This window comes from Polychytrium aggregatum (assembly GCF_025602895.1).
Source record: "Polychytrium aggregatum strain JEL109 chromosome Unknown BJ171scaffold_8, whole genome shotgun sequence".
Classification (NCBI taxonomy): Eukaryota; Fungi; Chytridiomycota; class Chytridiomycetes; order Polychytriales; genus Polychytrium; species Polychytrium aggregatum.
Genome location: NW_026516210.1, coordinates 927732 through 952053, shown reverse-complemented (window position 1 = coordinate 952053; position 24322 = coordinate 927732). Strand labels below are relative to the sequence as shown.

Genomic DNA, 24322 nt, shown 5'->3' with positions numbered 1-24322 from the left:
CACGACATTGAGTGTCGTGCATCTTGCGCCGATGTTGTTGGTCTCCACCGCTGTCATCCCAACCATCGCCCCCCCCCTTGGATCGATATCCTCGCTGCTTGCCCAAGCGTCGCCCCCTCGGTCTCTGGTCCACTTAAATCCCTGTCGCCGTCCGCTCGCATCTCGCTCCGCAACCGCCCCGACTCTTCCCTCCACGGTCCTCCATCCGCCCTCGAATGCCCAACCACGACGCCGATTCCGAGGCAGCCCGGCCAATGATGCCCTCCTCCCAGTCTTCCGCATCTCTCGCCCAGCCGAGCTCCAGTGCTGGCCTGACAACCGCCCCAGCCTCGTCGACAGAAAACTCCTCGCTGTTCTTCGAGGAGCACTTTACAGGCTACATCGAGTTCCACCCGCCTCGCCGCTTCTCTGGTGCTCTGCCATCCCTTCGCCGAGTCTACCTCAAGCACCAGGAAGATGCTCGTTCGAGCCGCCATCCGCTTCGGTTCACCGTCAAGGTGCTGATTCCCGACTGCGTCCATCTCTTTGGCGGGATCCGGCCCGGCAGCATCACCGGCACACTCGAGTCCTCGGTGGCCTTTCCGCAATCGTTGACTGATACCAAACCGGAGCTCTCAGTCGAGCCCAAAGTCGAGCCCAGGCCCGTCACCGGCTCCTCGTGGCCGGTGGCCCAGACCTGGCGAGCCGACGGCGGTCAGTTCAAGCTCTTTGTACCGGACCCGAGCCATGCCGAGACCAGCCAGATCATCTACGACTGCCCGCTCTTTGGCCCCGACGACCCTGAGGCACCGACGACCGTCTCCAGCGTACCCCAGGGTGTCCCTCGGAATGCCTCTCAGGGTCGTCGGCAGCTGCGTCTCCTCGGCACCAAATGGATCAACCAGCGTGGTAACATGTACAGCCAAGCTTCGACGCTGTACTTTGACCTCATCGACATTGCCAGCAATACCGTCATTGGCAGGGGCATTATGGGCCCGTCCTTCTTGGGCACGATCAAGACGATCTACGACATGACTGTAAGCCTCGCAGATGGGGGCTTCATCAAGGCCCCATCACCGTCTCGTGGAAGGCATTCGTTCGCGACGCGGATAACATCGCATGCTGATGTCCTGTATCTTCCCGCCTTCCTGACGCAGTCCCCGGGCAATTCTTGGATCCGCTCGATCTATCTCAAGCTCGTCTATCTCACTCTCTTTGTCAAGTCGCTTGCCCCGCACATGATCCCTCGCCTGCTTCCGCTCGAGTATCCGGCACCAACCCAACCTGCCGCCACCTTTGCTGCCCGTCGTCGCTCGCCGACTGAGACGTGGTCGGTGAATGCAGCCGTGGGGCCGGTTCTGTCACTTGTCCGTCACGGGCAGACCTCGGGTACCCCGATTCTGCTGGTGGGTGGCCAACGTGCATGGTTAGCTTCGTTGCTGGACACGTTTCTATGAGCGCTGTCCTCTGTCGCGGCGAATCCATCATGAACTGCAGATGCACGAACGCCTCATAGAGCGGCAAGCTCTCACGAGCCGCCGCTCTGGCCACCTCGCCGCCACTCGTTCTCATTGAGCCACTCTTACCCGCCCACCTCAGATTGCCGACGTCAAGGCAACTGCCCGAATCTTTGATAGCCCCCATCTCGAGAACAACCTGGTCGACCACTTCCTCAGCCAAGGTCACAGAGTCTACGTCCTCGACTTTGACAGCGCCGAGAATCCACTGGCGTCCGTCTCCAGCGACACTCTCAGTCTCTCCAACACAGCCCTCCGGATCGCCGCCGTTGTGTCCAGGGTGCGCGAGCTCGAAAACGGAGCCGAGATTGCTCTGCTGGCACACGGGTACTCCAGCTCAGCCTCGTACCTGGGCCTGCTACAGGGCACGATCGTCGGAGTCAATCACTTTATCAGCTCTGGCGGAGTAAGCAGATTGTGGTGGGAGTGGCTGCATTCATGGGCGGAGCGGGTGTTTGGATTGATTTCTGCGGCTACGCCTTAGATGGCGCCATGGCTGCTTCTGGAGCCCACCGGCGCAGCTGTCGACAGTGTTGTTCGGTATAGCTGCTGGTATAGCTGTGGATGCGGCTGCTGATGCGGCTGCCCGGTATGCATGTGCAGCTCCTAACGCTTGGGTGGATCCACCGTAGGGCCTCGTTGCACTGCCCACAATCGCGAACGACATCAAGGGCTTCCTGCAGATTCCCGAGATCGTCACCTCGATCGCCCCCCATCCGGCACCCGCCGCATCGGATTCGTCCGATGATGCGTCAACTCTTATCGGCACCAGCTACCGTCCATCAACCCTCTGGCAATATCTTGTCGACTGTCTCCTCCGCTTCTTCCCCATCGGCGGACTGCAGGAGCGGTGCCGCAGTGCTTGCTGTCACCGAGCTTCTGCCATCTACGGCCGGCTGTGGAACCACGACAACATCAGCGAGATGAGCCACGAGCTTGTTCCTGAACTTGTTCAGCTGTCTCTGGATTCCTCCGTCATTTCGCTCGTTACTCAGAGCCAGAATGTCACCAAGGCGTTTGGGTCTTCCGAGATTCGCAAGCTCATCGAGAACCGACTCCGTATGCCCATCATCATCATCCACGGCAAGGACGATAAAGTGTAAGTGCCGAGCGGCTGTGTGATGGCATACCTTTGGAAGGACTGAGCGCAGTATCTGTTGGCTGACTGGGACGGAGGTGCCTCGAGTCATGCAAATGGGATCCAGTCGGCAGTTTCGCTTGGCTCCCCAATGCGAGGCAGCGCATCTGCCACGCACCTGGTCGGACTCTACTCCCATACAGACTGAGTGGCATGCGATTTCGGGTATCTGATCCAACTCTCGCCTTGCGACACCACTTCCACGGCCCCACTGCCAATCCAGATTCAGCTCCCTGAGCGCGCAAAGGGACTATGACCTGCTGACCGAGGTCAACGGACTGAATGGATACTCACTCTGTATCGTGCCGAGCTATGGGCACTTTGATCTGTGGATGGGCAGTCGGTCGTTCAAGGATGTCTACCCTCTGATTCGCATCTGACCGAGTCGTTCGGTTTCCAGGAGGATTCCAACTTGTTGATCCAAGGCCACGCCTTGGCTGATGCACAGCCGACTCTTCATCCGTTGCTGCCACCTCCATTTCCATCTCTGCTTTTCTTGTCCAGTCTTGCGCTGGCTGTATGTACCTCATATTCTCTCTTTAGGGGCTCCGTTTCTCGTCCCCTCGGCTTCGCTCAGACGATTGCCGACGCCACCAATCTATGCCACCGTTGTTGAGGACAGCGTTGGGGTTTGGTGACATCACACGCAGCCCAGTTTCGCGCATGGTTGCGCCTGCGAGTATCAACTTTTCCTGCCCACTCTCTGGCCCAGCCCGGTCTGTCACGTTCCTCATTGTATACTAGGCAGAGTCCAAGATGGACGAATGCCATTGAAAGCATAGCATGATGCGGAATCAATGCATTTTGAACCAACAAAAGTGGGCTGTATGTACATGGAGTGTCCTGGTCAGTGCCAGGCGATGCAAGTGTCAATATGTCTGTTGATGGCAGGCAGATCGCTGATGCTGACGGACTCGAGCGCCCGATTGCATATCGGACACTGGAAGACACTTTGTTCGGGATGGCTGCCGTCGAAAAGTGGCAAAGCTGCCTCGGCCACGGAGTGCGAGGACTCGGTTGGGCGGCTCGCTGATACACCTTGCCGCTGAATCATATGAGCAATACTCTGGCTCTTGGATCTGGGCTCTGTTCCGAGCGAGCGCGCTGGCTCGGCCGGGGCAACTTTCCGTTTCTTCGGCGGACGTCCTCTGTGAGGCGCCTCTGCATGTCGCTCTTTGGAACTTGGCTGGTGCTGGGGCTGAGTCTCGTTGCCGAGACATTGGTCCACGTGGGCATTTTTGCGCTGGGGAGACAATGCGGTGATATCTTCCGAGCAGATTGGACAGATAACCTGTTCCAAGCTCTGGTTCTCGGATGCAGGGACCTGCACAACCGGAAGATAGTGAATGAGGAGGATGTCTTCGTTCTTCCTGGGGGGGGGGACGCTGCAGTCCTTACCAGATCGCATTTCGAGGACTCGCCCTCGCGCTTCGTCAGGTACTGATGGTGGAGACCCCGAATGAGTGGGAGTGAAAACGATCGTTCGATTGACAAATGGGTTGCATCGGCAAGTGAGACGAAGCGGCAAGAGTCAATATCGATGCTGTATACCCCGAATGGCGCTGTCGGTGCAGCATATCGCGTTGACTCGGCACTGCCAATCGGCGAGCTGGCCAAGGATCATCGCCTTGCTTTGACTCTTGCGACCCACCTTTTCGATACCATGCTCATCATGCACAGGCCCCACGTGAGAGATCCGCAATCCCATAAGTCTCAGGTTGAGATCTTGCTTGTTCTGGAACTCCTCGATGACGTCATCCAAGATCTGCCGACCGACTTGATGCAGATCAGATGAAAGCCACACCGACTTTGTGAGCGTCTTGGACCGCTGATAGACTTGGAAGTTGCTAGTCTTGAGCTTCAGCGTCACAGTTTTGCCCTGCATGGCGATGTGGTGGCCGAACGATGAGTCGCTGTGTGCAATTTGTCTGTGATGGACATCGAGCGTGGATGGATATCAAGCATGAATGGATATCAAGCATGCTCACTTTCAGGTCCTTTTCCTTCAGATCATCGGCGAGCATCTGCGCCAAGACTTTGACCATCCTGTGCATTTCGCCATAGTCGCTCATCTTGGTGAAGGTTCTTGGTGTTTGCGACGCATGGGTGCGAATGTGAGTATGTGCTACTTCTGTCACATCTGTTGATGCTGCTACGGAAGATGGGTGAATCGGGAATGCATCCATACCTTTCAACGCCAATACTCTTCTGAGGCGAATCTCTGCGAGAAACAGGAATCCCGTCAGCCAGGAGCTCTAGGACCGCAAAAGTGAAGCAAGCTCGAGCAAAGACAAATGAACGAAGAGCCTTGTGCTGGCGCCAAATAAACATATCCACGCCGTCTCCACCATCGAATCCACCATCGAATCCACGCTCCGCATGGCATGGTGCAAGCCGGATGGCTTACCTATCGAACACCGAGAACCTCGATATCCCGATGGATACGCGCGACAGGAACTCATACATCTTGGTGCCAAACAGCCGGTGGACATACGGCAGTTTGTCGTGCTGTCCAAGTTTGCCACGACAGTGCAATGGCAAAAGCGGCAAGTCAGCGATCGCCGCTCTTGTTGCTGTTGCTGCTGTCGGATGCCGTGTGTCTCATTTTGCAAAGCACTCGCGTGCTCACCAACTCTTTGATTGTCTTGATATCAAGTGCCCCAAGCATCTGCTCAGAAATGTATCCAATCCCTGTCGGTGCAGACGACGGGCGAGAAACAGCACAAAGTTTGGACGATCAGCTTGGTCGGCACGACGATGCATGCGTCCTCGTGAGAGCAACAGCCACTGATGTTAGAGTGGTCTAGAGTACTGGAGAGACGCAGTCAGGCTCTTCAAAGAACAGAGCTAACCTGGGATCTTCCGGATAGGTAGATTCCATGTGAAATTGACCACGGTCGTGCGATCGTTGAGGAGGAACTTTTGCCCATTCGGCTTGTTGATGTCTGCAATGGCACAAATCGCGCACCAGGGACTTGGTGACGGAGCTCTGGTCATCCGTGCAGCAGAGTCGCATAGCAGTGCATACCTGAGCAGACCTGATGCGAGCAGATCACCCGACACGCCACCGATCAAACAGCAGAAAATATATACAAGGAGTATCGGCGCAGCAGGTTAATGGCCGCTCAAGCGAGTCGTGTCCCGCTGCCTAGGTGGACGAATACTGCGGCGCTGTGCTATCGGCCGGCGCGCTGGGCTGTACTGCGTACCTTGGCCAAGAAGGGATTTGGAGCGATGCCTAATCCACGAAGCAGCCACACCGAGTCCATGCACGGTCAGTCGATGGCGGCGTGCTGATGCACTTTACTTCAATCGCCACTGCCGGCTCGATCAGACGGCGCCGACATAGTTCATCGCCATCATCGGGACTGAGGACACCAGCAAAACTGTGCTAGCGCTTACCTGCGCTCGCTGTCAACCCTGTTGAGCTGTCACAGCAACACGAGATTATGGTGGGGCCACATCAGTGGCTCGCGCGTGTAAGTTGTTGTTGTGACCACGAGCAAGGCGCAAATCAGAGCTCAGCTACAGGACCGACGACGCAATTTCATGAACGAAGCAAAGTTCAACGATATGCAAACCTGAATATCCGATCCCGCAGCTCCTGGGCAACCTCGGGTGGACTTTGGCCCGGGTGTGCAGCCAAGTAGTCCGTGATATCGAGATAGGCTGTATCCAGACCACAGAATCAGGTGTCAACGAGGAGAAATGGGCCACGAGCCACGCCAATAGATCAGCGACAGCCAAGCCATTCTCGAAAGTGCCAAACCTTCGTCCAAGCTGGCACTCCTATCCATTCAAACGTGTCGAGGCGCAGTCGATTGTGTGGATTAGAAAACGCGATCGGAGCGGACCAGCTCGGCAATGGGTCGTCATGTTGTGATGTACCTGTAATTTGGATCGTATACCTGGAGGCATTCGGAGGCGACACATCAGCGTCTGGTTCCGCGGATATCAGTGCATCGGTGTCGAGCACAAAGCATCCGTGACGACGCACCCACCTCGAATACGCCCCGGACGATTTTGGCGTATTTCAGATACTTTTCAAAGTTTGGACGAATGAGGATCAGCTCGGGACATAGTTTCTGATGGCGATGATAGGGATGGATGCATATCTGTGATTAGAAATACATGGCGATGCTTGCCGTGTGGAGGACGGCAATTGGCACACCACACGAGCTCCATCGAGCGCATATACATACCAAGGCAATGTAGCCTGTTGGCATGCGATAATCACAATAGAAGCAATCAGTCACAAGCATCTGAAAGCGGCGTGCAGGCCAGCAAGAATCTGGACACACAGGCCCACCTGGCATGGCGGACCGGACGCCGTATTTCCTGTGGCAAGAAATGAATGGGGCACGGAGGTGGGAGAGACTGCGAATGAGACTGGTGCAGAAAACAGGTGCTATGCAAGCCGATGTGAGGGCTCGGGCGGACGGATGTACTCACCTGGCTTTAATAGCCCAGCCCAAATCAAGAGATACGCATTTGGTTGTGAGTTGGAGAGAGTATCCCAATGACTGCTCTCAAGATCCGCCCGGTGGCCAAGGAGCAACGAGGTTGTTCGATCACCTTACCTTCATAGTTGGCGGTGCAGAGGACCCCGAGGCCGGCTGACTACGATTGATACGGAGTGAAAGAGCGGTTAGCAGCAAAACCCCCTGCAAGCCATCGGCAGCACGCCGGGCGGGCCGCAGGGCCGCTCGAACATCGACACAAGACATACCCCGACTCCCATCGGCTATTGGAGGTCACAGTGTATGTTTGGAAAGGATGTGCAGTCAGAATGTGCCCCAGAACACTTTTGGAGTGCGATGCCGAGCGGTCGATTGTGCTTTTCAGTCAGACAGAGAGGTACTTTGCTGTGCGCAAGAGTGGCATGCCTTTGTTTTCAGCTCGGGTCTATCAAGCTCCTCGACGCTTGCATAGAATGCTGGTGTGAATGGCAAAGGTTTGAGACTCGAGAGATCGTTTGTCGAGCAACCAGACTTGTTCGATGTGACGCATTATCGGCGATGCTCATGGCGAATGATAACGACGGCCACTCCCATATCTTCGCCCCCTTCCTCACCATCCTTGATCACATCGATCGAGTCGGAATGGTACCGACCGATTAAGCCGCGTCAGCCGAGGCAAGTTGCATTGATGAAGTTGAGCCATCGCCGCAGCAGAGACAAATGGAGCAATCAGTCCGAATCGAATGAAGAGTACCAGCGACCCTGTCTCTCTGGTTGTGCCTCCACGGCTTTGCTCCTTCCTCACCATATCGACATGCACAACGCAGCGCTTCAGATCCCTGGACTCTTCCAGCTTTGCGAGTCGCTTCTTGACAACACCCTCGCTGATCTCGAGTTCCGCCTTGGAAAGCTCTGCTGCTTGTATCTTGATTTTGTCAATCTTGGCCTCGAGGACCTTGTCTCGCTTCTGCTGGTGGACGAAAAAGGCAGATCCCTTTGGGCATGGTGGTGAGTGTTGGTGGCGAGAGGACGAATAATCAGCAGATGCCGAACGTGGAGCCCGATGCCGATTTGCTCAGATGGGGCGCTTCGAGCACTGCTCTTCCCCGCGCCCCCTCCGTCACAGAAAGCGACACTCACCTTGGTGATCTCGTAGACAGCTTGGTTGATCTTTTCTCGGTTGGCGCCCTGCGTGCCGGCTTTCTCTGGATTCCCCAGGCGCAGGAGCATCGGACGGGTCTGCGTTGTCAGGGCTTGCTCTTGCGCTCGTTCCTGAGATCCGTCGGCAGTCGCTGCGGAAGCCTGTTCGGGCGGATCGGCATGGGGCAGAGTCTCGTCCGACGGGGGCGATTCTGGATCGAGCAGTCGGATCGGGTCCGACGCTGCGCGGACGTCTGGGGCATAGCAGCCATCGTTTGGATCGAGGTCCGACCAAGACTGGCCGATCCAGCTGTCATGGACGTAGTTGTCGTCGTCGTCGATATGGTTGTCGTCAAAGCGCGAGTCGTCGCTCGATGGATCCTCGGTGCAGAGAAAGTGGGCTGGATCGCTGCGAGCCCAGCGGCCGTCCCGATCGTCGTCGCTGTCGAAATTTTCCGCCATTCTGGGCTGTTGCTGCTGTTATATTTCTCTTCTTCTTCTCTCTGACCAGCTATCAGGCTGTTTGGGACGGCGATGGGTGAGAGGCTGTATGGTTCAGCAATCTGGAGCACCGCTCGGGCAAGGTCCGCGGCAGGCGGATGCGAAGTCGTGTTGTGTGGGTTGGGGAGTTTGGCGTGGTGGTTGTGGCCAATGGATGATGCCACAGCATGTTGAAGAAAAATGGGACACATGGTCTCATTCGGACAACACGGCGTAGTCGGATCCGATCACACACCCGTTCAAATAGGTCAAATGGATATAATCATTTCCCTGTGTGAGGGAGATGCATGGAGTGAGCGGCTACGACGGATTATACTTCACACAACCCACACGAGCCACGCAATTCAGGAGTGTGTGAATGTGTCCTGTTTCATAATATGTTCGCAGTGTTCAAAGACCTGCTCTCAACGAACGGCGCTAACGAAGAGAATCGACAACGTCCTGCAAGAAGATGAGCTCAACGCCCAGTCCGTCACCATCATCATCACCACCACCATCACCACCATCACCACCCACCATCACCATCGCCAGTTTCGGCCGCATTTGCCTTCCCTCGCAGTGTCCAGCATCCAATCCTCTCACCCAGCAGAGTCTCGGTGGTGAATTTTTTTTTTCCAAAACACGCTGTTATTTTTCTTCATAATTTTTTTCTGTGTTTCGCTTTTCCAAACATATATATATGGCGATTGAGAAATGAGCGGAGGGAGGTGGAGGGTGGGGGAGAAACGAGAGATCGAGATAGAGAAAAGGGGTGGCTGGGTGGGTGGGTGGGGAGTGGAGATCCCATGTGCGCTTTTGTTCCAAAGCAACCAGATCGACCGGGTCCACCGGAAAAGGCAGAAGGCGGCTGTTCCTACATCCGATTCTATTCTGACTCCCCTCTCCATATCCCGCTCTCGCCCCCTTCCTCCCCACTGGGCGAGCGAGGGAATGTGGATGAGTGAGAGAGAGAGAATGAGAGGAAAGAGAGAGAAAAAAATGGTGATAGCGAAAGAGAGAATATAGAAAGAATAGAAAAAAAAAGAAAGTCGAGCTTGAAGAACGCGAGAAAAAGAAAAAAAAGAGAGGTTGGGAGAACGAGAGGAGATAGAGAGATGGAGGAGAAAGGAGAAAGGTAACAGGATAGAGGATAGGGGTGGGAGCGGCGAGGGGGGGGGGAGGGGGGCGTTCCTTGTCTTTCCTTCTGTGCCCTTTGGGAATCTGGAGGAGGAGTGGTAGCGCTCGAGGTGCTCACTCCTGCCCAAGAACGGCATGTTGGATGGTGATGGGTTGAAACTGGTCCAGGTCTATTCCGCGGGCCCGGAGCGCGGCCTCGGCATGAGGTGGGACGAGCTGTCGGTTCAGGTCGGGTCGTATGGACAGCTCTGTGGGTGTGTCAAGAGAAGTATCGAAGGTGTGCCACGTGGGTCAGACGGCGAGGCAATTGGTACTTTTGGGCCTCTTCCCTCCTCGTGTGCTCAAAAGCAAGTAAAACATCGCTGCACGTTTCGTTGGGGCGGCACACCAGGATCGTCGCCCATTGTGGTTCTCACTGAACCCAGCACTGTGCATCCTTACCCAGCGCCGAAAAGTCGAATAGCAGTGGTAAGTCCTTTCCGTTGGGCATTTTTGTGTCAGGCTTGCGTAGTTCGTCAAAGAACGGGTGCACCATGGCTTCGATTGCGCTCAAGCGGTTGTTGGGGGTATACTCCAATAATTTACTAATCAGATCCAGTGACTCGGGAGTCGTGGTTCGTGATCGGAATACCTGCAGCGGCCAACAGAGACGCGGGAAGGTGGGTGGGAAGGGTCAGCAACGTATCCCGTGTCGAGTGGCGGGTGTCGAGCGGCGAGAACAGACCACTTTCAGATTCGCAACGAGCACAGCACGAATAAGAGCCATGTGCTTCAAGACAAGCACACAGACAGAAGGACAGGCAGAGAATCCAAGGTCGATACTACGACAGGGACCGGATCTCGAGCCGCCCTGTTTTCTTCCCATCGTCGCTTGTCGTCTGCCTCGTTTCTCCCCTTTCCGCAATGCGATGCGATGCGATGCGATGCGCTCGCCGCTGCTGTGCTTCCTCACCTTGCTCCAAGCGCAGGCCTTGATCTGAGGGAACTTGTATTCCGTGTAGTTTTGGTTCATGGCCTTGATCTGCTCGCGGGTTGGTGTGCCCAGGACCTTGATGATCTCAACAAGCTGGTCAACTCCTGACTCGCCAGGGAACAGGGGCTGTCCCAGCATCAGTTCGGCCATGACACATCCTGCTGACCACACGTCTGTTGCACGGCGATGGGCGGTAGCAATGGCAGAGCAGGCCCGTATTGGTGTCAGCACGGTTTCAACACGTGGGCTGCAGGATTGCATGTGTCGACATAAGGGAAGCGATGTGCACGTGAAGAAGGACGATCCACCAGAAGGGTGTGGCTTCTTCAGCCACCAGGCTGACCGCTCCAGTTACGCCACCGCCGTCAGCCACCGTCCATCGGGGGGGGGAGGCTGGGGAGTTGGAGATGGAGAATCGACTCTGGCTTGTTCGTTTTGCTCCACATTTGTCTTCACTCGGCCCAAGATCCTTACCGATATTGACCACGTATCCGGTGCTTCCAAAAATCAGTTCGGGTGCACGGTAGTACCGGGAGCAGATGTAGCTGACATTCGGCTCTCCAGCCACCAGGATCTTTGCGCTTCCGAAATCGCACAGCTTCAGCACTCCGCTGGTGGGGTCGAGCAGCTGGAGGCGCGGGGACAAGAGCAGGAGCAAAACGCAACGCAACAAAACCAAAAACAAAGGGACGCATGCAAATGTGCGGCCCGGAGTTAGCATTCATAATTCCAACGAGAGAAGAGTTCCCGGAGTCACAGCATGATGGCGCTATTTGCATGCCCCTCTCCTCTCCTCTCTTCTCCTCGTTCGGCCATCACATTCGATTGTATGATCTTGGACCGCCCGAGACATGGCGAGGCTACTTTTCGCGGTCCCCTCGGAGCATGCTTTGGTGGCTGATCAGGGTGGCAGAAGGCGGAGTAATTACCAGATTCTGCGGCTTGATATCTCTGTGACAGATGCCGAGGGCATGGATGTAGGCCAGGGAGCGGAACATCTGGTACATGTACAGCTGTCGAGTCGATCGGAGACCACAGCAGCACGGTCGGCATCGCCGTCGAAATGGAATCGAGATTGTTTCAGGGAGCACAGGAAATCGCCAAATATATCGTGTCAACAACGACAAGGAAACGAAACCACAGACACGGTGCAGGCAAGGGCAGATGAGGGCTGAACGAAGCGATATCGAGGCCACAGAGCTGGGGGGGGGAAGCAGGGAGAGTGAAAGGGATGGAGGAGTGCGTACCTTGATACAGAGCATCGGCATGGTTTGCTTGATTTTGGCATAGTGCCGGGACGCGCGGTAGATGGTTTCGGGAATGAACTCGAGCACCAGGTTCAAAAAGACCTCATCCTTCTTATCGCCGTTCGAGTAGAAGAAGGCCTTCAGCGCGACAATGTTGGGGTGGTCCACCAGTCGCATGATTTGGAGCTCTCGGTTCTAAAGTTGACGTGTTGAGGTGGGGGGGGGTCGAGATTCGGCAACAGCACGAGGCGATGGATCAATCGCAGTGCAATGCAGAGCAAGTGTATGAGGCAGTCCAAATGGAAGTCGAGGGCAGTGTCAGTATCAACGTATCGACTGCGTGCGGCGTTCGCGACGACACCGAGACTGCTCGCATAGAGATCCGGGAATCCGAGCATTGAGGAACACAGCCTAGACACGAATGGCGGCTAGATGACGTCCTGGAGACACGGTCGTCGTGGTGGCTGAAAAAAGCCGGTTTTGCAAAAGGGTCGTGCTCCAAGGCACCGGAACCACGAATAGACGGATGGAGGCATTCTCGTGGTTGCAAATGAGAACTCCACAGCGGAATCGGCCACTGGATCCCGCACGAAGCCTCAACCGTGCGTCCCAGGCCATCGCGCATCCTCAGCACCGGGCCCGATGCCGCGATCCGAATCCGGGTATCGCTCCTGGGCTCAACGTTACCTTGAAGCGTTTATCTTGCAGAACCTTCTTGATGGCAGTTTGATCTCCCGAATCGACCAGCTTGGCTTGGAAAACCACACCAAAGGAGCCATTTCCAATAACCTTGTAGCCTGTGTACGATAGCTCGATCGCCTCGCCAGTCTTCCCACTATTGGCCTGGACGGTGACGATTTTCGACGGGTCCGGCTCGTCTACGGCCACACAGGGACGAGAAAACAGCACAAACATAGATCACAGGCATCGAGAAGAGTTGTGGACAGGGGCGTCGCCGCAGAGTTGATGACGGTGATTGTCATTGGTTGATCGGAATCGGTGGGATGGATCGCGTGACACAGGGCGGATAAGACATAGCGTTTCCGGGTGAAAGGTGTCCGATGCATCGAGGGATCACCGACCGTGGCGTTTGTGGTGGCGATCGCGGATAGTTGTTGGGCCAAGCGGTGTATGAGAGATAAGGGCAATAGATCCAAGTTAGTGACTCGAGCGAGTAGATCAACAAGTGAGCGAAGCAAGGAAGGATCAAAGTCAGGCCAAGATCGGCGCCCAAAAACAGCCGATATTAGAAAGGAGGTGCATCGCTTTATACAGACGCTCGTTGGTGAGGGTTGGTGATTGATCACTCCAACCAGGACGAGAGACTCGCCGCGTAGGAAGCGAGGATCGATCACGCCCCCGCCCACCGCAGAGCACAGAGCAAGCGGATAAGGCCAACCAGCGGATTGCAGCGGAGGAGCGAGCCGGCGTTCCAGTGATGAGCGCGGGGCAAGGACACAGTGAGGGGGGGGTAGCGAGGAGCCAGGGCGAACAGAGTGATGGTTGCTGCAGGAGTTCCAAGCTCAACGGTGGTTGCAACACGAAAAAAGAAACCGGCTTCGATGCTCCAGTCTCAGCCTCCACCTCATCCAAACACAGGCGGAAGAGACAGAATCAAGAATCGACGAATCGATATGCAGAAGCGACAGGGGGGAGCCGGTGGTTTGTAGAGGGAGGGGAAACCGTTCGCGAGCGACGGGGGAAGCGGATGCTTACTGCTTAACTTGATGCCGTTGATCACATTGTTACTCGTAGAGCTCGCCTTTCCGGACGTAGCATCCATTGGATTGGCCACGGTCCTCTTCTTCTGGTCCAGGGAATCCAATTTGGCGGTTTTATCAAGGGAGCACGAGGGAGGCGATAGGTCTCAGAGAGCGGACGAAATCGGGTTGCCGGGATGAACGGGAGAGCACGATTTCACCACTCGATGGAGCGGGTAAGGAGAGAGGCTCTTGAGGGTAGGAGGGTGGAAGGTGGAAGGTGGAGGGATGCTGAAATTAGCGAGGGAGGAGGGGCGTGCGTAAGACGACCAAGTGGAGGCGAACAGCTTGAGGAGTCTGTTTGAAAGTACAGAGCCGAGTCGAGGCAGGTGGCTCACGGGATGCTGCGGAGGCTCGATCGGAACTGAGAGTCGGGGCGAGAAGGCAGCCAGGGAAGGACGATCGAGAACGAGAGAAAGAGCGTGAGCGTGAGCGCGGGTGAAAAGGATCGGCGATCGGGGGGAGCGTGGTGACGTGAGAGATGGAGCCCGAGGGTCGACAGAGACGAGCGACAAGAAGTTCAGGCGAGGGGAGGGCGAGGGGGCGAGACGGGGACACAGCACTGTTGGTCGGATCAACGCCGATCAGAGAGGAGGAACTTTGGATGAGGCGACACGAAGGCAAAAGAGCAGCCGGAGCAAAAGCAAGAAGTAGCCCCGAAGCCAGAAGACGTTCTTGGACACGGGACAGAGGAGGGAAGCAGCGAGAAGTGGAGGGGAGGGGGGCGAATGGAGACGAGAGTGAGGCGAGCAGGCGAGACAGAGGGCGGGAAGTGGACCAAGTCGATATCGCCAGGGCGGGGAGAGGCAGTAGTGGTGCGGCAGTGCCCAGGGCAAACAAACGATGGAGAGGGGTGTTGAGCAAACAAGCGACAGGTGTAGGCGGAAGACGACTGGGGGGCGAGTCTCGAAAGGTTCGAGAGAAACCCCCTGGGCAAAGGGCGAGCGAATGCAGCGGAAAGGTGCCAGAGACGAGAGACGATGATGTGGGAGATCGGTGGAGTCCAAGGGAAGGCAAAGGGTGGCTGTCGAGGCGCCAAAAGCAGTCGGTGCAGAGGAGGGGATGAATGTCGATCCGGCAGCAGTGGGGAGAAAGGGTGCCGAGACAGAGGCAGGCGTATACAGGGATGCAAGTGCGGGAGCACAGGACGGAAAGCGGCATGGGCACCGGGGCAGTCAAAGTCAACGAAAGGGAGTCGGCCGGGCTTGGACAGAGCAAGTGCAATGCCCCAAAGCCAGACCAGCGCAACGACAAAAGCAGCAGAGCAGCAGCAAGAGGCTTCGACGCACATGGACAAACCAAAGAGCGGCAGTCGTTGGGCGGCCGCTGAAGAGCAGAGGTCGAGGAGTAAGAGGGGATGTGTTTGGGGGCAGACGGAGAGGTGTGGGTCGCAGGATGAGAAGCGACAGAAAACGCAAAGGACCATCAGAGGGGGGGTCAGGCCGGGATGGTGCATGATCTCCGAACCGAGCCAGAGGACCACGCCAGTCCCTGCTCCTCCCAGCGCCGCGGCTGGTGGTCCAGAGGTTGCTGGCGCTGGTCGGAGGCCGTCTCCGGACCCGACAGAGGGAAGGAAGGGGGTCAGGGTGGGTGCGGTGGGATGACATGGGGAGGGGAGGGAGGCTACTGAAAGATACTTACATGGACGATGAAGCTCACAGGGGCAGAGACGACCAACAGATGTTTCCGGTTGGGAGTTACTGATGGCGGAAGCGGGCCGGCACCAGATCAAGGGTGGGCGAGGACGGGTTTGCAGCAGCGACGGTAGCGGCAGCGGCAGAAATAGTGAGGATATAGAATGGCGAGCGGGCCACGATCGATGGACGCCGATGTATACCGATGTATACCGATGTTATGCCGATGTTATGCCGATGTATGCCGATGTTGTGCCGATGTTGTGCAGCACCGATGGATTGAAATTAGATGAGGACGATGCAGTGATCGCACAGTAGGTGGAAGATATGGAGCCGGCGGTGGGAGAGATAGCCGAGTAAGATACGATGCGTAGAATGAGACAACGAAAGCCGAAGAGCGGAATGGCGTGCGGCAAAGATTACAGGATTAGGATGTGGTTAGAAGATGCAAGAAGCGGAGTGCAGACAGCAATGCAGGCGGGGCAAGATGAGAGCACAAGATGTAGGCAGGAGGGAAGTAGCCAAGAACAGAGAAGCAATGTGATGTGATCGAGTCGATTGACAGCAATACAATGGCAAGAATAGGTTTGAAAAACAAAGCGAGACAAGTGGAAATGGGACGATCGAGATCGAGCAATCGTCCAAGAGTCGAGAGGGTTCGAGCAAGACAAGGTCCAGGAAGTATGCGCAGATGGAGGCGATGCGGATTATCGTTAGAAACACCGTCCAAGTGGTACGGGATCCAGCCAGCGACCAGACAGGACCGTGAATTGCGAGCAAGCGCTGAGGGAGGCAGCACCCAAGGAGAGTTGGAGGACGGGCCGGTCCAGATGCAAGACCAGGAGCGAGGCAATGTGGCTGTGAGGGTACAGAGGTGATGGCCGAACAATGACGTCGAAACACCGTGGCGACTATGGATGCTGTGTTGCGGAAAACAGCCCGAGAAGATGGGCAGTCCAGGACGGATCGCAGAACGGGTCGCAGAACGGGTCGCAGGACGGACCGCAGGACAGATCGCAGGAGGGAGAGGGGAGGAGCAACGCCAGACACACCGCCGACGGCTATCTGGAGGAGTTCGGTCCAAGATCAATGTGTGCAAGCGACGATGGAAGGGAAGGAGGACGAGGAGGAGGCGGAGGAGGGGAATCTTGCTCTCTGGCCAGGCCTCCCAGCCCCGACCCGGCGCTGGCTGGCTGGCTGGCTGGCTGACTGTCTGTCTGTCTGTCTGTCTGGTGGGCTGGCTGGCTGGAGAAATGGAGGAGGAAGAATGTCGGCTGCCTGGGCTTGGAGGCAGCAGCGAGAGGACTTACAGAACAGAGCGTACAGTGCAACGCCGACGAGGACAGCGATTCAGGATCAAATAAGGTGCCGACGACGACCGTGCAGGAGGGCCAGCAAGTAGATGGGGCCGCAGATTGGAGCGGCGGCGAATGGAGCAGCGGGCTATTGCTCGAGTGACAGCAGCAGTGACGACAGTAGCAGCGGCGACAGCAGCAGCAGCGGCGAGAGCAGCAGCAACGGCGGCGATGGCAGTCCAAGATGGATATCAGAAGCCGCAAGGCAGAGGCGAGGTGTGCAAAAGGCTGCACCCGATGGAAGAGTAAGAGTCGCCAGCGAGGAGACCGGAGTGTCGACAGGTGCGAAATAATGGGGGGAGGGAGCGACGGGATCGAAACGCGATTGAAGCGACAGTGTATTGTGCCTGGTGTGGCTGTCGGGTTTGTGCAGCGACTGGCGGCCGGACCGGGACAACAGCAGCGCACAGCTGGATCAGGGCTGGACAGGACGAGAGAACAGCAGGCGGGAGTGTCGGCGAGCGAGGGCGCCAATGTGCAAGTGTGTGAGAGTTGCAGATCAACATGTACGTCCAGGTGGCAGATGAACATGTGCATTGCAGTGTCGATGCAAATGCCAACTGCGTCGATTGCGATGCCGAAATGAATGCAAATCCCTGGCTGGGTTGTGCACAGTACACGAACAACGGGCCGCGACTGTTGCAAATCCTGCGGCTGCTGCTGTCGATGTGCGTGCAACCGATGCCGTGCACAAGCGATGCGACAGGCCGAGTGTTGTGCATCCAGGCGATCAATCTCGCAGAGACACGAGCGCCACGGGTGTTGTTCCATCGCTGTCACATCCACAACAGCGCACACAGCTGCATCGCCCGCAAAGCACACCCTCCCAGCAACCACCATGTCCATCCGCACCCTCTCGCAGCAGAACTCGGCATCGGACCCGATATCGGACTCGATATCGGACACAGCACCAGACCTGGCACCAGACCCGGCACCGGGCCTGGCGCCAGACTTGACGCTCCCGAGCTGCGACCGAGAACGGCACCGGCTCTCGCGCCCGCTCGGCGAGATGCGCGCGCTTGGCCTTCTGGCCGTGGTCACGGGGCCGGGCACCTGGTCGGGCGGCCGCCTCGCTGCAGGGCCCCGGTCATATGTACAGGGTGCCGCGACTGATTGGTGCGGCAGCATTGCCGCCCCCCGCCATTGTGCGTGGCCGACGCGAGTGTGTCTGACCTGATCAGGGCCTGGCGCGCCGCACAGTGGCATTGTGCTGTCATGGGTATTGTGTTCTGCTGTGTTCTGCTGTGCTGTGCTGTGTTGCGCCGTCGTGCAAATCCACTGTGCAAATCCACTGTGCAAATCCACTGTGCAAATCCACTGTGCAAATCCACTGTGCTCTGCCGTCGTTGTCTTCCCTGGGGCGCCGTTTCCCACAATCCCGGCAGCCGACAGCTCGAGCGAATGCATATCCCCCCAACGCAGAGATGGTGGTCATTATGCACGATGACGGTGTATTCCATTGCATCTCAGCAACAGCAGGCGTAGGGCGTCCTGCTTCATTTTGTGAGCGCTGCGACCCAAAGATATCACCAATGAGGCCCTTGTCGAGTCATTACGAAGTCTTGGGTGCTTCTTTGTCTATCCGTTTGAATTTGAACTGTTCCAAGGGCACCGACCAACGCTTTCCAGCGTCCGAGTCATCGCCAGAACTGCTCGGGGTTTGCTGCATTGGCTGCGATGTTGAGGATATCCCTCGCCAGGGCCGGCTCTGCACGGGGAGGTTCGGATTCGTCAGGGCGGCTTGGCTGTGGAGAGCTTCAACATGAGTTTGGCTCGACTGGTGGCTTTGGGTCATTCGATCGAGCGCGTCCGCTCCTTCTCCTGGATTGGGCTGACTGAACAGCGCTGCGGGAGCGCCCTGGTTCCCTTGCTCGTTTTGCATGTTGTGGCCTGCGTGATCGATCAGGCTTCCGGCAATATCGCCGAGCCGTGTGTGCCTTGATAGACTCATTGGCTGGCTGCCACTGAGCTCTGTTTGGCTTCGACTTTTTTCCAGGATTATATGGGTCCGAACATGGTCATGTTCCCTGTCTGTCGCTGCGCTGCCTCGGTGGTTCTGGCTCATCGGCGCCGTTGACGATATACGGTGGGACATCGTCATTCGATTGTTGACTATGAGGCTGCCGTTCGGATGACCAGGAGCATAGGGGCTCGTCTTCGTCACGGTTGCGGCTGTCTTGGGACAATCGATTGTCTGGGTCGAGGGCGGGGCTGCACTGACTATGGCGTGGCCGACTTTGGGCCAACAGATCTGTCTGGCTATTGCCATCGCCATCGTCATCGACGGCGCCATCATCATTGCCGTCGCCATCTACTCGCCGTCTTTTACGAATCCTTTCTGACGATGCTTCGTCTCGAGAGCTTTCCCTCCAGGACGAGCAGGTACCCTGCTGCGAAAGGTCCTTGGCTGGCACCCGGAGTTCCGTGCTGGAAAATGGCACTGAGAGAGATGCCCTGCGCAAGATTACTCAACCCGAGCCTGATAAGTATGGCCGTTTCTACATACGAGAATCATAGAGCATAATTCAGAACGAGCATCGAGTCGCGTATGGCATCCGTATTGTCCATTTTCAATAAAGCTCACGTCCTGTGCGAGCTTTGGTTTTTATAGAGTGGCAGGTGCGTACTTACCATACTCGGCATAGTCACAGTCAGGGTCGTCGGGGAAGGGAATGTGAAGGGTTGGAGTAACGCCTGCCAAGGCGGACGTCTGCATTGACGCTTCCATGAGCATGACGGCAACAACCTAAGGACTCAAATACAGGCGCGGCATCAGCGTGAATCACTGGGATCGCTTAGCTGACACCTGATGGATCTCCAGCAGGGACGAGCGTGGTGACACGGTCACATACCGCGTCTCGAATGGTTACTGTCTGCTGGCACATGAGCCGTGCCTAATGGCCACGAGACGATCAGGGAGAGCAGATGGGTTGATGAGGTGGCGCTGAGCAAGGAGTCCATTATGGACTTGATCTTCATTTTGGACACAAAGCGGGTCCACACCGATCCCCTGCTTCACGCTGAACATTGCTGATGCGTTAACTGTACGTACATGTGATTGCGCGAGACGAATCAAGCTCTCCAGCAGTCGAATCTATTGATCAGAGTCAAATTAGGGGCTACGTACTGAACAATGAGATTGGTCATTTGACCATTCAACCATTGGTCCAATCGTGCTGCTGCCTCAATGCAATCATGCCGAGGTTGTGTAGAGATGCTCGAGTACTACGGGCACAGTAAAACCCGCGTTCCGACTTACTGTAGTTCGAGCAGCGTTACGGAGATCGACGGCCCGCTGGAGTTGATAGTATTTCTTCAAAACTTGACCGCTTTCCTCTGTAAGTTCTGGGTGGCACTCACTCTTGACATAAGATATGTAGGCCTGCAGCTTCTCGAGATCCCACAGGTCCAGAGGTTCCGGTTGGGTTGCATCGGGTTGCGATTCTCGCGTCTTGCTAACCTCGGCATCAAGGATGTGGGTCGAAACCGACCTATGACCAGACGGCAAGAAGACTGAGCGGGCACGCCTGGGCCAACTCTTCGATAGCACCGACCCATCCCTACAGTCGACGAACTTTGCTTATTCGATATCCCCTCGCTCTTCCTGCAACACACCTATCCCAGTCATCGTTGTGGCTGTCGATGAGCACCAGGACCAAATCAAACCGGGACAGGAGCGGGCTTCCAATGGCGATATTGACCGTTACATTCTGATTCGGATCGTACTTTCCCTTGGGGTTGGTCGCAGCAAGAATGGAGCATCGGGTATTGAGCTTGCAAACCATACCGGCCTGTAAAAAAAGGCACAATTGACCAGAGCCAATGAGCAAGGTGAAGCCAAGATCAGGTATCGACAATGTGGAGGCAAATGGTGACTTTTGAACCTCACAGGTGCCCTGTAGGTATGCGCAGACCAATGTACACACACCCAACTCTATGGCGTCCTCATGTGCAAATTGGCATACGAGACCGCGATCGAGGCTGTCACGGCGATGGCTCAAGACGTACCTTTGCAACGCTGATTGTCTGGATCAGGTATGTAGTCGTCGCGCCAAATCATGACGACGAGTGGTGTGAGCGCAGTGCCGAAGGAGGTAGGTCCACGGTGTATATGCGCCACGGTCGATTACCAAAAACGACATCTCCAGAGCCAATAACGGGCCACAATTCAACCTCTAACAAATGTGGCAAAGTCGCTACATTCACGTCGATGCATAGCCGGTTACGAACCAACTTCCAAGTCGAATGTAGTTGTCGATTTACCTGCTGTTCCATAGCCTCGTGGATGGCTGTCTTATCACTCTCCTTGATGCTGCCAAATTCATCGATACAACAGAGTCCACGGTCGGCCAGGACGAGGGCCCCGGCCTCAAGCTGCCATTCACCCGAGTCACGAACGGCAGTGACCGTGAGACCAGCATTTGTCGAGCCAATGCCTGTCGTCAAGACCACCCGGGGACTGATTTTGGCCGCATACCGCAGAAACTGGGATTTGCCGGTGCCGGGGTCGCCCACGAGGAGCAGATGCCCATCTCCGCGGATTTTCATGCCAGAAGGATCTTGTCGGGGCACCCCACCAACCAAGACAAGCATTACGGCGAGTTTAACGACGTAGAGTCCAAAAATCTTGGAACAAAAGCTTCGAAGGATAATGTTGCGGCCTTCTCATTTGGGGCAAAGAAGCAGAGATCAGTCCTGAGAATGATGCGGCAACGCTCGCCTCGCTATCCAGTCTCCAAGTAAATGCACTGGTGGCCCAGTGGTGCTCGATATAGGCAACTGGGCACTCGACGTTGAATACTATAGTCATGGGTCGACATGGTCCCCCACGACGCTTCATCGAGCAATCAAAGTCACCAACCAACTTACCACGAAGTGGGTACTCTCGATGTTGATCCCAAAATCGCTCAAATTCCGCTCGTCGTTCGTCACTCAATATGGCATTGGCTCGCTGCTCGTTGTTGATGCGGACATGATTGGCATAAAGGACAATCTCCGGGTCTGGTCGAATTCCACTAAAAAACGGTCGCCACCGGCGAGTGACGATGCCCCTGAGACGTAACGCGGTGCCAGTCAGTTTCCGGCGGACCCACAGCGGAGCAGAAACAGCGGCTAAGGTGTCAAGACAAGCGGTGGGATAGACAAGCACTTCATGGGTCGGTCTGCGAAATGGCTTCTAGTCATCTCGATTGTTTCGATTGAATGGCAAATGGCATCCGAGTCTCCTTACACAATCGTGACGTCATCTCCGGCTTTGGCGCTATCCACAAGATCATCTTCTAGAATCACCAGCAGCGATCTGGGGATGTGAAAAACAGGACCAGCAGCGAAGATTATGGGCCAACGGGAGTCAAGGACTCATCCATTGAAGTAGATGGCCAGAGTGTGGATATCCCAGGCTGCAGCAAAGGCAAGTGGTTGGCTCGAGCGGGTAAGTGGAATGGGTTAGTGCGCAAAAAGATATGGTTCCTATGGCGAGCTTGCTGATCTGTTCTTGGATTTTGATCTCTTGGTAGTCCTTGCACGAGTCTGGAATATCGCCTGTGTAGGGACGATTCAAAGACAGCGAGCGTGAGCAACGGTGTGTTGGAACAGGACGGGTGCGCAGTTGAGATCGATATCTCCTTCGTCCCCAATACAGGGTTTCTGCTATGTCCCACCAGCGGCCGCGCCGCCATCGCTTTCAAGGCAGGCGCTTCGAGGACCCAACGAAGCGCACTACAAAATTACCTGTTGTCACGGCCACTTCCCGAAATTTGAGGCTATCACAATATGGAATCCCAGCGGCGTTGAAGGCATCTAATCCGCCGCACCTGACCGGTTTCGGGATAACATTGTACTGCTCGGGATCGGATTTCATTGTAAACCGCCGGCCGCACTTTTGGCACTCGTACAACTTGAGGGTTTCAAGCATCTTAACCATGCCAGTTCGAATGACCGTCCCAGAGATGCACACCAATCGCCCGACATCTTTCGAACGAGGGAGCTTGGGGAGACAAACTTCGTCCACCATTGGTACGCTGATCGTAGGCCACAATTGCCGTTGCAGATTCAGCTCAGGTTGAACCAAAGACGAACAGGGTGGACGGCAAACATGATCCACGCCCCCAAGCTTGACGAAGCAAAGTCAGTCATGCTGAAGCTGCTCCGGCATCTTCGTACCGGTTTAGCCGTGCATGGGTCTTGGGCTTTATGGACAGTTCAGTGGCACTGGGGTTGCGTTGCAGGATGAGACTCTGGGCCTGTTGAAGAGCCGCATCCATGAGTGGGATGAAATCGGTTGGGTTCATGGCAATCTGATTGCACATCCATGGATTTTTGTGAGAATAGTCCAGTATGCTGTGCGTCAAATGTGTTGATGGCGGATGAAATCGTAAGAGTGGTGGTTCATTCAGCCAAAAAGTCAATGAGGAGGCCGAGAGCGAGTCATCGGCTTTTGGCAGCGTCGTCGGTGGACGGTTCCAAAACCCTGGCGCCCGTAGAGGGCTTCGGAATGGCAAGCCAATTGCTGCGGCTCAAAGGGAAAGAGACCTGACATGGATCGGATAATGTCGGCTGGTGTCGGGCTTGGCCATCGTCTCAGTGAGTTCATCATGGCAAATATCGACAAAGTCGGAGGCAAGTAGGGCTGCAGATCGGAGCCAGTAGAGTAGGAGTTGTGGAGGGGGGGGTGTTTAGCGATCAGGGATCAGCGGATTTGGCCAGGGGCCCAAAGGTGATAGCTTAACGTAGATCTAAACGATAGAACTCACCTATGATATCTGAGACCCGGGATTCTGCTGGATGCGGTGTTCCTGAGTCCATTGCTTTCTAGACGAGGGTGAGGCAACGGCGATGATCGAGCCGAAGAGCGAGTGGCCCGCCAAGTGTTCTTGGCGAACAGATGCTGCGCACCTGTCTCCATTCGCAGGAATCGGTGCAGAGCAAATGGCGCACATGAGGGCGGTCCTTCTGCCAGCGAGCAAAGTGTGGAAATTGGCAAAGGACCAATTGCAACCGAGACTGATCACCAGATCAGGACAAGCACCCCAAAGTGTGGGGCACAGTGGAATATAAAAAGACCTCTTACTCCCCCGATGTATCAAAACCTCGGGACGAACCCTCCTATTCAAAAGTACCATCCAAAAATCCAAGAGCCCACCAAGAGGCCAAACCTATCAATATATTTCTCGTTTACTACAAGTACTCCTTCGTCCCCGCCTTGATCCTCGCACACACTCTGCGCCGTTTCTCCCTCAGGTCTTCAACACAAAGCGCCAATCAGGCTCTTGTCGTTCGCGGGCAGCCACACTGCCAATCTGGGGATAGAGCGGGCTGGAAAAACAATGGGATATGGTCTGCTCTGCTCGGACAAAAGAACACTGTCCCTGGATCACGCTGCAAGTCAGGACAGTTGGGACGGACCAGCAAGCGGATGCTGTTGACTGCAAGCGCCTGTCGACGTCGTTCAACCGGGTCATTTATCAACAATGTTCAATCCACGCAAGTCGTCCGCCTGCCCA

The 24322-nt window shown here is 55.9% G+C and overlaps 4 protein-coding genes across 4 annotated transcripts; 1 reads left to right on the top strand and 3 right to left on the bottom strand.

Annotated features, from left to right (window-relative positions):
- Positions 1 to 56: 56 nt before the first annotated feature.
- On the top strand, positions 57 to 3418 carry BJ171DRAFT_494630 (uncharacterized protein). Its single transcript, XM_053110032.1, has 5 exons — positions 57 to 1016; positions 1137 to 1385; positions 1579 to 1902; positions 2129 to 2595; positions 2858 to 3418. The coding sequence occupies exons 1-5, from the start codon at positions 216 to 218 to the stop codon at positions 3012 to 3014; spliced, it is 1998 nt and encodes a 665-aa protein (XP_052969459.1). The 5' UTR covers positions 57 to 215; the 3' UTR covers positions 3015 to 3418.
- Positions 3407 to 8901, bottom strand: BJ171DRAFT_296650 (uncharacterized protein). The gene is made up of 24 exons (XM_053106988.1): positions 8235 to 8901; positions 7900 to 8088; positions 7709 to 7712; positions 7521 to 7570; positions 7364 to 7378; positions 7215 to 7254; positions 7087 to 7090; positions 6944 to 6972; positions 6837 to 6850; positions 6636 to 6719; positions 6523 to 6542; positions 6404 to 6423; positions 6216 to 6303; positions 6037 to 6062; positions 5844 to 5872; positions 5663 to 5672; positions 5487 to 5579; positions 5264 to 5325; positions 5042 to 5142; positions 4823 to 4855; positions 4623 to 4719; positions 4286 to 4513; positions 4033 to 4074; positions 3407 to 3958 (listed from the first exon to the last, which is right to left on the bottom strand). The coding sequence occupies exons 1-24, from the start codon at positions 8694 to 8696 to the stop codon at positions 3482 to 3484; spliced, it is 2217 nt and encodes a 738-aa protein (XP_052969458.1). The 5' UTR covers positions 8697 to 8901; the 3' UTR covers positions 3407 to 3481.
- Positions 8902 to 9822: 921 nt separating this feature from the next.
- BJ171DRAFT_296580 (kinase-like domain-containing protein) lies at positions 9823 to 14074 on the bottom strand. Its single transcript, XM_053106987.1, has 8 exons — positions 13788 to 14074; positions 12759 to 12949; positions 12072 to 12266; positions 11754 to 11837; positions 11299 to 11452; positions 10804 to 10997; positions 10293 to 10482; positions 9823 to 10099 (listed from the first exon to the last, which is right to left on the bottom strand). Exons 1-8 carry the CDS (start codon positions 13852 to 13854, stop codon positions 9966 to 9968), a joined length of 1209 nt encoding a protein of 402 aa, XP_052969457.1. The 5' UTR covers positions 13855 to 14074; the 3' UTR covers positions 9823 to 9965.
- Positions 14075 to 18251: 4177 nt separating this feature from the next.
- BJ171DRAFT_494610 (MCM2/3/5 family-domain-containing protein) lies at positions 18252 to 23646 on the bottom strand. Its single transcript, XM_053110031.1, has 17 exons — positions 23573 to 23646; positions 23352 to 23448; positions 22983 to 23159; positions 22551 to 22840; positions 22179 to 22361; positions 22051 to 22099; positions 21690 to 21871; positions 21084 to 21481; positions 20829 to 20846; positions 20436 to 20611; positions 20080 to 20311; positions 19873 to 19914; positions 19673 to 19714; positions 19452 to 19566; positions 19207 to 19318; positions 18906 to 19154; positions 18252 to 18847 (listed from the first exon to the last, which is right to left on the bottom strand). The coding sequence occupies exons 1-17, from the start codon at positions 23622 to 23624 to the stop codon at positions 18373 to 18375; spliced, it is 2889 nt and encodes a 962-aa protein (XP_052969456.1). The 5' UTR covers positions 23625 to 23646; the 3' UTR covers positions 18252 to 18372.
- Between the last annotated feature and the right edge of the window lie 676 nt (positions 23647 to 24322).